General features: G+C 47.4%; 1 protein-coding gene and 1 long non-coding RNA gene across 3 annotated transcripts; one reads left to right on the top strand and one right to left on the bottom strand.

The window, feature by feature from the left end:
* Window positions 1-2,310, bottom strand: LOC115494311 (uncharacterized). The gene is made up of 2 exons (XR_003959275.4): window positions 1,404-2,310; window positions 1-1,144 (listed from the first exon to the last, which is right to left on the bottom strand). It is a non-coding gene; the product is annotated as an uncharacterized lncRNA (long non-coding RNA).
* DDO (D-aspartate oxidase) lies at window positions 1,366-11,590 on the top strand. 2 transcript variants are annotated; one of them, XM_072926784.1, is made up of 5 exons: window positions 1,366-1,406; window positions 5,694-5,901; window positions 6,100-6,208; window positions 7,017-7,193; window positions 9,713-11,590. In XM_072926784.1, exons 2-5 carry the CDS (start codon window positions 5,730-5,732, stop codon window positions 10,278-10,280), a joined length of 1,026 nt encoding a protein of 341 aa, XP_072782885.1. In that variant the 5' UTR covers window positions 1,366-1,406; window positions 5,694-5,729; the 3' UTR covers window positions 10,281-11,590. The 2 variants fall into 2 exon arrangements, with proteins under 2 accessions (XP_072782885.1, XP_072782884.1); XM_072926783.1 differs by lacking the exon at window positions 1,366-1,406 and adding an exon at window positions 3,752-3,862.
* Window positions 11,591-12,024: the final 434 nt, after the last annotated feature.

The raw sequence follows: 12,024 nt of genomic DNA, 5'->3' as shown, positions 1-12,024 counted from the left end.
TTTACCAAACACAATGTGTTTATTCACCTTTGCAAAGTACTTTAACCCATAGAAGATTCTTTTCAATGACATTATTATTAGATTTGGTATCCCAAACCAGCTTGAATTTCCTGCATTTTATTCTCAGGAACAAACACACTGAGAATTCCCTGAAACCTTCAGACTTGCACAAACATCTGTTACAGAACATTTTGATCCAAATAATTCCAATTTGGCAAAGTTCTAAGCAATAAGCAGTAGAATCTCAGGAGAAGTAGCAGGCAGTTTTTATCTTAGGTGGAACTGCAACCTCTGTTTATATTTGTATATTTCCATATGTGAAAGGAACTCTCCAAATCTATTGCAGATACCCTGCAATGACTTAGAATAGTGTTCATTTTTACAATACAGCAAGCCCATTAAAACTTTAACTTGTAAACAAGCAAACCTCTCTTTGTCTGCTGCCTTCCCTGTCTTAATCCCCTATTTTCAGAACACTCAGAAAAATTAAACTATACTATAATCTGGGAGAATTCTGCCTTGTTGAAGGGAAAATCCTTTAAAAAGCATGTATCTTAAAGGTCAGTGATGTGTAATGTATCATGGCTTTAGTTTTAAGAGCACAGCTAGCTTGGGAGGCAAGAGCAATCCACCGTGTGTGGAACACGCTGTTGCTGTTCATACAGATATGGATGAACAGCAACATATCTGTCGAATGGCTTTGGATAGCTGCTGGTCTGAATTCAAATGGCTACAGAGAAAAGGCACCTGCTTGGAAGACCCGTTGCAAATGCTGTTCGACAGGGCTGGAGGGGAGCGGTCGGCAAACACTCCTGCTGAGTGTTCAGGGACGAATGCTCAGGCTGTCAAATATTAGCCAAAATATCCTGCCAACGGCTAATGCCCCGGAGGCAATAAACCGGGGTATATGGCATGCAATTTCATCCCAGAGCTCCTGCAGAGAGGTTTGTTTTTGACAAACTCCTGTTTTTCTGCTGCAAACAGCCCTGCCTGGCTGGCTCATTAGGGATTTGCGGTCTGGCAGGAACCCGCTCGTTCCTCACCGACCTGCGGCGGCTGGAGTTCCCCTCCTGGCCGCTCGCGCCATTGCTCAAGCGCTGGGGCAATCCTCAGGCAGCGCCAGAAACACTCCGAACATGACTGCCTGTCAGGGAGGGAACAGGACAATGTATTCCCTGCGGCACAGCGGGTCCCGCTGGGCCTCCCCCAGAGGGAATATCAGGGGGAAAAGTTCTGGCAGGCGGCGGAGGGCCCGGCCCCGGCAGAGGCCGCCGGGGCTCCGGGAGCGCTGCCAGCGCCGGAGGCGGCCCGAGCCCGAGCCCGGGCACAAACAGCTCCTTCAGCCAGCGGGGCGCAGAGCCGGGCGCCGGCTCTTCCAGGCGGGACCGGGGTCTCCTCCTCACCAGGTATCGCCTGCTCTCCCCGCTCGGGTTGTTTCCAGACCGTACTTCTAGGTGAAAAAGTAAATGTTGGTGCCGGAGCCCCTTTGCTGCCGAGGGCCGGGGAAGCGCCCGCAGTGGCTGCGTGGGGGATTCCCGCGGGCAGATCCCATCTCCCGGAGCCGGGGCGGGGAAGGCTCAGCCCACACACCGGGGCGAGGGGTGAACCGCAGGGCTTAGCTGGGGGGAGGTCCGGGATCACAGCTGCTCCCTGTTCCCTTTTTCCTCGCCCAGAGCGGCGACATGCCGGCCCTGGGGGAGCGGGGATCGCAGAGAGGATTGCTTTCCTCTCCCGTTTGGGAGGAAAGCAAGAGCAGCTCGGTGTTTAGGCGCTCTTGGTGAAGGCGGCTCTTGCAGGCGGCTGATGGAGGGGTATATCTACCATCCCTTCGAAGGTGTGTCTCACGCTTGCAAACAATCCACCCGAAGGAGGAGCTGAGGCCTCCTGGTAGCCCCGGGGTCCCCCGTGACAGTGGCTCTCCGTGGTCGCCTGTGAATCCTGCTTTCTGGCAGCGGTGCTGTGCGGGCCGAAAGGCTGAGGGGATCCCGAGAAGCCTCTACAGTCCTTTGCTCGGTGAAGAAAGATAGCCTTGCCTTTCTCCTGCAGTACTTCCTAAATGTACAGGGCAGCCCAAAGAGCAGAAAGGGGACCAGGCACCTGGCCAGGGTCAAAAAGCCAAAATCAGGAGCTCCTCTGCAGCAAACACCCAAGAATGAATCTGTCTTTGCCCAGAAAAGCCCCTCTCTGGGGCCATGTGAAGGGAAGAAACAGCAAGGGTGCTTGTAAATTGGGGAAGTGATAAAACAAAAGTGATCAACAAAAAAATGAAGGGAAAAAGTGTTCCATGGCATGCACTGACAGGGACAGTGGGTACAGCTGCCGTGGTGGATGAGGAGTCCCTCCAGCAGCTTGGAAAGGCTTGAGCCTTTGCTCCCCAGTACCACAGGCTTCACACAATTCAAAACAGTGTTTCAGCACTTACTTATGATGAGAGTCAGTTAAAAAAAACCCAACAAACCAAGCCTTCCAAATATAACAGGTTTTGGTTTTCTTTAGTTACTTCCTGTTCTAACTTTTCTGGTCAACAGTTCAGCTGGGCTTTTTCCACTGTTTATTTGGGTGTGTAAATATGCTTATTTTGGTAGGCCAGCTGGATTGCGACACAAGCTAAGAGTGTCCAGCCTGCTGTGACTGTGGGCTGCAGCTGCAGCTGGCAGTGGATGTACATGTTCCTCTGTCTGTGTGTGTGCTGGAGAACAATCCATGTTGGCCATGTTACCCACTGCCAGAATGATGTTAGAGCTGAGAGTTAGTGGCACTTAGTGGTGACATACAACTATTTGAGGCAAGAAAGAATAAAGACCTCCTTGTGTCACATGAGACTGACATTGTGTCTCAGCTGCAGGGATTGGTAGGTGAAGTCATGTCACAAAGGATCTCAATATTTTTAAAACTTGTTCTGGCCTGGGAGAAGCAGGAGGGTGACAGGGACATGAAACCCACATCCGGCAACTGGTGTCCTCATTGCTGGGGAATACAGCTCCAGGTGATTCCCTCTGGCTTCTGTCCTGTTCTTCCTACACTATGAAGAGACAGAGAGCTAAACAATACCTGACAGCATTCACCTCACTCCCCAAGAGCTACTGCAACTGATCTGCTTTTTAAATGCTGATTTTTGCAAAACGCTCAGGCCTGTCTGAGGGGATGAGAAGTGTCAACCCTGCTGGGACTAAGCTGGGCTGCCACATCAGCTAAAAATAGTTTCTCCTTCTCTGCCGTCCACCCAGCAAGATGCCAGCTGTGCTGTGAGGGCAGAGCCATAGGTGGGCCTTGTACTCAAAGTGGGATCAGTAGTTCTGCAAAGCCCGAGCTGTGCTTGCTCAGACAAGCTGTGTGTAGCCTCTGCTTTGCACCCAGTTAGTTTTTGACATGAAGGCTTGTGCTCCTGGACTGTAGCAGTAGGTGCAGGAAAAGTGGTGTATTGAACAGGTGCTTGTCATGTTCTTCTGAGCTGCTCTCACAGGCTCCAGCACTGTCAGCAGCCCCTTCCTGCCCTCGCTGGATTTTGCAGCATAGGGATCAGTTGATATCAGACTGGCTCATCTGCAAAAATCCCATCTGAACTGGGTAGACTTGTGAAACCTGAATCTCCACCAAGCCACAGCTCCCGTTTCTTCCCCAGGGACAGGGAGGTCAGTCAGGAAATTCAATCTCCACCATGGTCCAAGGGCTTCAGTGAAGGAGAGTTGTGAGGGACAACTGAAAGCACATCTCTAGCAGGTGGATAATGTACCCATTGCATATGTTCCAGGGCAGCTGAAAAAGCAGAGCTGTGCTTGTCCATGGATGGACTGCTGGGAGGATAACTGGGCACTCTGAGAGCCACACATCATTTCTACAGCTGCCAATTCTGAGTGAGAAGGTTTGTTCATAAACATGTATTTTGATACCTTTCTCAGAACCAGCTTTCCTCAGTAATTACAGAATTATTACCCAGGCCTCCCAATTTCTTGTCACCAATATTCTTCCTTACTTTCTCTTTCCACAGCATTTTTCCAGACTGGGTTTCTGGGTGTCAGCCGTGCAGGCCAGTAGTTCTGGTCCAGGGTCCAATTTCCCCCCCATACTGTGTCCTCTTCCTCTGTGCCTACAGAGGCGCAGTGCCTATTATGCAGGCACTTCTGTAATCAGCTTATGAAAGAAGATGTGATAATTAGCAGAAAGAAACTTATGTGTTGCCCAGAGAGGAAGAAGACGGGTTGTAACAACCCTTGGCTGTGATGCAGAAGGAATGCAATGACAGGCAACACTTCCTGCTGCTCTTTCCCTTCTTACATAGCAGAGACATTGCATTTTAAGTAATAGAACCTCAGGGGTAAGTGAGAAGCTGTGTGAACAGTTATGAACAAGGATCTCATAAGTAAACCTGACCTATCATAATTCCAGGTTGTCTGTCTTGCCTAAATTTACATCAAAGACTCCAAAAAGCCACAGGAAGGTGCTAAATCAACCTGTCATTTTCAGTGCGGGCACTGGTTTCCAGTAAAAGTTCTCAGAAAGCAATTAGCAGGGCAGGATCTCTACAGTCACTGATAAGCAGGCCCCATAGGAGAAACTAGAACCATCAGAGCACAAAACTGAATGTGTGTCTCACTCAGCATCCTCTCGGAGAGTGAATATTGTAGCTATTCCAGGAAAAAGTTAGTCATAGGCATAAGGGATCCTCCCCCTACCTCCTCGGTCAGATTTTGGCAGTGACCTATGGAAGGGGTGCCTGACCCAGCAGGAGCACCCCTACTCACCTGTTCGAAGCTGCTAAAGGATTTCTCACCTCTGAGGTTGCCCAGTGTCTCTCTTCTGGGCCCATTTAGTCCTGGCTTTGGGCAGTTTGCAGGGTGCACGGAGCTGCATGGTTTAGTTCTGCTTGGTGCCTTTGTCAGTGGCACCTGAGCTGGCCATGGCCAGGAACACAGGCTGGCACCTCACTGGGATGGGTAACCAAGTGACTGTCTACCAAGAGCTGTGTGCCACTCCCCAGGACAGGTGCCAGCTCCAAAGCTTGCCCAGGACAGGGGAAAATAGAGACACTGCACTTCCTGGAGTTGCAATCAGCAGATGAGGAGTGGAGTGGAGCTGCTCCAGGACATAAAGCAAGTTATAAAGAAATGCAGAAAGAGGCAAAAATACATGCTTTTGGAGCAGCAAGACTGGCTGGCACCTGAGGACTGCCATGTGCTGCTGAGAGAGCATGGCAGCCTTGGATGCCCACAAATCTCTCCAAGGTAGTGAGTCATGCTGGCAGGTACAAGGACCAAGAATGGATTGGAAGCCTCCAGTGTAATTTGCTTCTGCTGCCCAGGCAGTGATAGCCCTCACTGCTGGAGATCCCAATATTCAAGTAACCTTTAGGCTTAAAAAGCTTTAAAAAAGCCAATTTCTCCAGAGCTCTGTGCCTTTTGCACCCGACATGATAGAAAACTTGATGGGTGCCTCACTCCCTCAGATTTTATTGAGGAAACCTTCCCCAAACTAGCCCATGCACTAGTGGTGCATGTTACACATCACTCACTTGTGCTGAGGATGAAGTAATGGCTGCTTAAAGACATTTCAAAACTTTTTTGTCATATCAAAGGCTGAGTTTTTTTTAATCCTAACCACAGTCCTGGGATTATGTTACATTTCGTGTGGGTATTTCATAGCCTGATACTCGCCCTGGATGACAGTGATGTGTGATATGTTGTTTCCAAATGCAGGTAGGAACCTCTCTCCTCTGGCTCTGCATCCTGGAGATGGCCTCACCCAAGGTTGCAGTGGTGGGTGCAGGTGTCATTGGCCTGTCCACAGCACTGTGCATCACAGAGATTTGTCCCAGCTGCTCTGTGACAGTCCTTTCGGACCAGTTCAGCCCCAACACAACAAGTGATGTGGCAGCTGGAATGCTCATCCCTCACACCTACCCAGGTTCGTTTAATTCAGGAGGGCAGAACTGCCCATGGCACCTCATGCAGCTGTGTCCAGGTGTGCAGTGGTGCATGGATGCTCAGGAAAAATAGTGCCTTGACCTGTGTTCCCTGTCTGTCCCATATCCTTGACACTCATTTGTATGATTCTCTTCTTTGCATTATTCTTCTCTGCAAGTTTGGTTTTGTTCACATGCAGACACACCGATCCACAGGCAGAAGCAGTGGTTCAAAGAGACCTTCACTTACCTTTTTGCCATCAGCAACTCAGCCGAGGCATCAGAGGCTGGCATTCACCTGGTCTCTGGGTAAGAGCAACCTCTGGAGAAGCCTTTGGTACATTTGTCCTGTGTTCTGGATCAAGCAGACAGGTTTTCTTTGCTAGAATTCAGGGGTATTCCCTTCAGGGAGTAGCTTTTATGTCTGTATTCCCAATAAACTACATTGTAGCTGCTTATATGCAATGTATTTTTAGGCAAAGTTCAGGAATATGTGTGCACAGAAAACCCACCCAAATCTGACTAGCACACACTATCTTTTAATAACCTATGTTTTCCACACTGTCACCCACTAGTTGTTTGCAGCAGGGATCATCTCCATAGGGATGGACTGCAGGATTCTCCAGCTTCAGCAATTTGGTACAGGGGTTCAACTGGGGCATGTGTGTTGGGGGTGTTTTCTGGTGCCTATTATGTACTGAGAAATTCACCTCTTAGGAGTATTGAGACTGAGCACTCTTCAGCTTTATGCATACCCAAGGAATGGTGAACAGGTGTGCAAGTGGCCCCACTGGGTCCAGCCAGGTGTCTGCAGTTGTGGTGGGGACACTGTATGAGGGCACTCTCTACATACACTATCTCTGGTAGGGCTCTCTGCAGTTTATTTACTCTGGTGTGCCATCCTCACACTCAGTTATGCTGATCTTCTGCCTGTTTGCCCAGGCAGGTATTGCAGGAGCAGGCAGCAATTTTTCTGCATTGCTGTTAGCCTTGCAGAGCTGCACTCTGCAGGGGAAAGAGGTTCCTGAGCTCCTGGGCTTGTGCTAAGATTGCCATGACACATAACATGGCAGAGAAATAGCAGTGAAGTTTCCTAGATTTTTCTCTGTCTTTTTAGTTGGCAGATCTTTAAAAGCACTCCCAAGGAAGAGTTACCTTTCTGGTCAGATATTGTGCTGGGATTTCGACCAATGTCCGAAGCAGAACTCCAAAAGTTCCCGCAGCACCGATTTGGTCAGGCCTTTACGACCCTGAAATGCGACTGCCCACCCTATCTGCTGTGGCTGGAGAAAAGGTAGGGTTTGCTGCAGGCTGGGCATGCTGAGGGAAACCCTGGCAGAGGGACTGGAGGCAAGATGGAATCTGCTTGAGAGCCTTAGATTTGAACAAAACTGGGAAAAGGCTGTTTCTCATTGCAGAAAATGCAACAAGGTCTTGCTTGGGGAGAAGCACAGGAAATAAATACAGAACTTTTCTGAAATGTGAAAGGTCCTATTTATGCAACGTCCACTTTCTCCCAGTGTGTCTGTACAGTGGGGCTTGGAGTGTGAGTGACCCTGGGCGTAGGGCCAATAGCCAGAGGGGCCATGCTTGGCCAGCCAGACCTTGAAGGTACATCAGGAACCTCCCATGTCGTGAGAAAACATTTGGCTGCTCCACATTTGCCAAACTTCCCAAATAATATCCCTCTGTTTTTGAAGAGACATCCAGTCCCTGTGAGAATAAGCACATCTAGGAAGGTGTCTTATTGTGAAGACTTTGCTCCTATGAAGTAGCTGGACCAATTAATCTCAAATTTGTTCAACAATTGGAGTAATTTCTTAATCCATTTAGGTGAAAAAAGCCCCAAAATGTTAAACAGCATCATCTTGTAAGAATTTTTTGAAAATGTTTGCCTGCATAAGATGGGTGATGTACTCATTCTGAGGAGTTGTAGCTTCAGAGCTCATGCCTGGATTGACATCAAAGTTAGAAAATCTGCTGATTTCCAAATTTTTAAGTTTCTCCCCAATACCTCAATTTTGGAGAACCATAGGAGAGACAGGATGCAGATCTAAAAGGGCTTTGACACCCTGGGACATACTGGGGTAAGTATTTAATCCAAATAAGTACCTCTAAAGTGAGCAAATGGCTGTATCCACTTGAGAGAAAGAGACATGCTGCAAGCTGATTTGGAGTTAAGTAAAGAGATGTGTACTGACACCAAGTTGCAAATTGCCAGCTCAGCTGGTTACTTGGATGCCTTTCATCACGCTGCAAAATGTGAAAAAGCATTTCTTGTTGTGGCAGCCAAGTGGGCTGGGAGTTCTCCTGTGGCACCAGTGCCATGTGAGGTCTGTGCCATCCACTTGGTACACATGATCTGTCATGTTTCATTGCCTAACTGAAGCAAATTTCTGCTGCAGGACAGCTAAGTTGTACAACCATTTAGTATCTGCCATGTGATTTCTGCTCCCTCCTTATTCCTGCTCTAGTCTTATTTCTCAAAGGACGTAGTCTAATGACATGATCAAGCTCTTTTTTTTCTCTACTCCCTGATAATGAGAAGTGAGAGAATATTAAACATGTAACTAATTCTCAAACCCCTAGCGACCTTAGCAGTATTTATAGACCATTCTCCTGGCAATCCACAAGGAAAATTGTTGCTGTGCCCACCTTGCTTGGCCAAAAATAGACTTCAGGAATTTTTTCCTGCTTACTTGCCCAAATTCAGGAGTTTTCAGCAGTTTTTTTCATTGTGTATTATTTATGGCATAGTGACAGAATCCTAGTTACAGCTCTTAGGAGCTCTTCCTGCAAGTTGCCCAGCCCCAGCTACTGCATGAGATCTCCCCTGTTCTTCCCAGACAGCTTCAGTGTGTTGCTACATCAAGCCCCAGAGCATCAACTATGCCCTTGATTCTTGGCTCACTCACTGCTTTGTGGGAAACCACTGCTTTCATAGCAGAGTTGATGATTTTGCCAGCTGCTAGAATGTTTTAGAGGATGGGATTTTCCACTTAGTCCATCACAGACCTGTCTTCTGACTTGCTTATGCTAAAACCCCCAGCAAAAAAAACCCTGCAAAGGGATCCAGCTGACAACATGCAGGGACTCCGATTAATACCAGTGATTTTCCACAGGGAATGGCTTCAAAATTCAGGCAAGTTCAGGGGAGGATTTGGCTTGAAATTGAGCTCAAAAATGTATCCTAAGAAAAAGTGACTTTCACTGAAGAGTAGACATGTATGTATAGTGCTCTGAGCCATCCTGGGTGACTGCTGGCTGCTGCTCCAGAAGGTTATGGGCACCCTGGGAGTTCTGCACCACATCTGCCCAGTCTTAGTGCAGATCTTAGGACTTGGCACATGGCACTAGATGGCTATGTAGCTCAGGAGGTGAGTTGGGAATGAAGCATATAACAGGCACATTAAAAGTGGTGTAGGACAATAGCTCTGCCACTAGCATGAGCAAGTTGGTAAATAAATCTGTTGTTTCCCAGCTTGCTTGGGCTGTTAAAGCTTGATACTGTTACAGAAATTAATCGGACCATGAAGACCTGACTGTTTGCATAGGGTCTGATGCCAGACCCTTCTCTAAAACTGCTCAACGTGATGTACTTTTTTCAGCCCAACCAGGCTAAATACCTCTGATCAAATCAGACAAATCACAAACAGAACCTCCATGGCATTTTCTTTACTTTTTGTCCTACCTATTGTTTGGTCTTGATCAGTATGTAAATGCAAAGGCAATCTAATTTACTTAATGTTTATAATAATTACATAAGGGTTTAGGGGTTTCTTTTCTGCCTCACTTTCTGGAGTCTTTTTGCAGGTTGAAAGCAACTGGCACCCAGATGTACACCAGGAAAGTGGCAGACTTGTGGGAGCTGCAGAGTGAATATGACATTGTTGTCAACTGCACAGGCATGGGAGCCCAACAGCTGGTGGGGGACAAGCAGCTCTTCCCTGTCAGGGGACAAGTACTCAAGGTTCATGCTCCTTGGGTGAAACAATTCATCCGGGAGGGAGATGGCTTAACTTACATCTACCCAGGGATACACAAGGTGACCCTGGGGGGAACCAGGGAAAAGGGTAGCTGGAGTCTCTCCCCTGATGCTTACACTACTAGAGACATCTTTGACAGATGCTGCTCCCTTGAGCCCTCACTGCAGGCAGCCCAGGATATCAAGGTGAAGGTGGGCCTGAGGCCATCCAGGCAGTGTGTGAGAGTGCAGACAGAGGTTTTGAGCCAAGGAGGAGTTAAGCTCCCAGTGGTTCACAACTATGGGCATGGGGCAGGTGGCTTTTCAGTGCACAGGGGCACAGCCAAAGAGGCTGCTCACCTGGTGGAAGTATGCATTTCTGCTCTGCAAGGCTCCTCATCAAGGGCCAAGCTTTGAATCCCAGAGGCTCCTTTTCCATTTACAGCTAGTGCTGCATCTCCTGGCAGTAGCTTGGACTTTAAGTCCATTACTGTATAGAAGGGAAGTAACATCTTGTTCTAGTGCAGATACTCAGTGGTATCTTTAACCACCTTGGAAAGGCATGATTTGTTGGTCCAAGTATTAGCTCAGCTGATCATCTCTTCCATCTGCCCTGGGCATTTGTCCTAGAGTCATGTGAAGAAGACAAGATACATAAATACTCTTCACATAACAGGGATCAGATTGCTGCAGTATAATACAAATAACATCAATTTAGTATTTCTTCATCTGCATCTAAAGGTTGTCAGATGCAGTAGGCTCAGATTCAGTAAAAGTAAGTTGTCTCCTCTTGTACCAAATCTAATCTAGAATTGCCCTTGTTTCTGCCACCTTGCTAACAAATGTTATCATTGTCTATATGATTTAAAAGGAAAAGAAAACTCCGTGCATTGCTGCATTACAGTGCTTCAGTCAACTCTTACAGAAAGCAGCATTAGGTCACTGTCACACACAGTGACCAGACAAGTGTGATTTTAAGTGTGATACCCATCACTGCATTTGCTCATATTGCACCTCAAGGAACTTAAAGTTTTTGCTAATATTGCCCCACAAAGTACAATTTTGTGCATCTTTTATCACTCTAGTTTGCTTTTTCCTTCAAGGCCCTCAGATTTTGCTCTCAGACACCAATGATTTGCCCCCCCCAGCCCCTCCCCTCCTCCCCCACACAGCAACATTGATATGGCCTTTGTTCTACTGAAGAGGATTTTTTCAGTGTGGGCTGGGGAATGCAACATCCCTTTTCTACTTCACAACAACACTGTCTGCTTTCCTTACAACAGATTATATGAATAAATTGGAGACATACCAACAAGGATTCTAACACCAGCATTAGTTTTGTAGAAGAGCCATTTAAGACTAGATAAATACTCTAAGGAAAAATCTATCTGTAACTGGACATGAGCAAGCTCCTCTGCTGTAAGAAAGCTGGGTCACCAGAGCCCAGATCCTCTCACTCCGTGGCAGAGGCTCTGTTGGGCTTTACACTCCCCTCAGCAATTCATGCCCTTTGATCTGTCTGAAGATAATCACTACCCAAAACTGGATCTTGCTATCAAAGCACAGGTCTGACTCCTAGTGATTAAATGACTCGTTAAATCTTTAATGGCTCATTTGAGGGTGTTATCATCCTTCTTTGTCCATAGAATTACAAAACCATTCAAAAACGTTCAGTAATTCCAGTGATTAAAATTACCTGATAAATAAAGTTCTAATTATGGAGCAAAGGTCACTTCTGTAGTGTTTCCTTTCATAAGCAAGGGATTTTCTGTCATTTGGGATGGCCTGACAGAGCCAAGAAAGACCACATTCAGCTACCAACTCCTGCTGTTCTCAGGGGGGATGAGGACAGTTACCATTTGCAGGGGACAGCTGTCAGAAGAAACATCACCAAATTAAATTATGGGTCAATAAGAGCTTGGGACCAGCCTAAGCTAGCCCTGCCTACAGCAGGGCTGAAGAAGAATGAAAAAGCGAATCCTCTTTCTCTCAGCTCTGAAAGCTAATTTTGCACTCCCCGCATTGTTCCCACCATCCCCCCCCTCCCCGTCCATTTGTACTTCCCAGTGGTATGAGAGGGCAGAGCTGCTGCTTTTGGCAGCAGTGTTGGCTTAGGGCTTGTCAGACTGTAGCTTTGTCCTCAGCTAACATAGAACATAAA

This window comes from Taeniopygia guttata, chromosome 3 (genome assembly GCF_048771995.1).
Source record: "Taeniopygia guttata chromosome 3, bTaeGut7.mat, whole genome shotgun sequence".
NCBI lineage: Eukaryota > Metazoa > Chordata > Aves > Passeriformes > Estrildidae > Taeniopygia > Taeniopygia guttata.
Note: the sequence above shows the minus strand (reverse complement) of the source record. Positions and strands in the feature narration are given on the sequence as shown.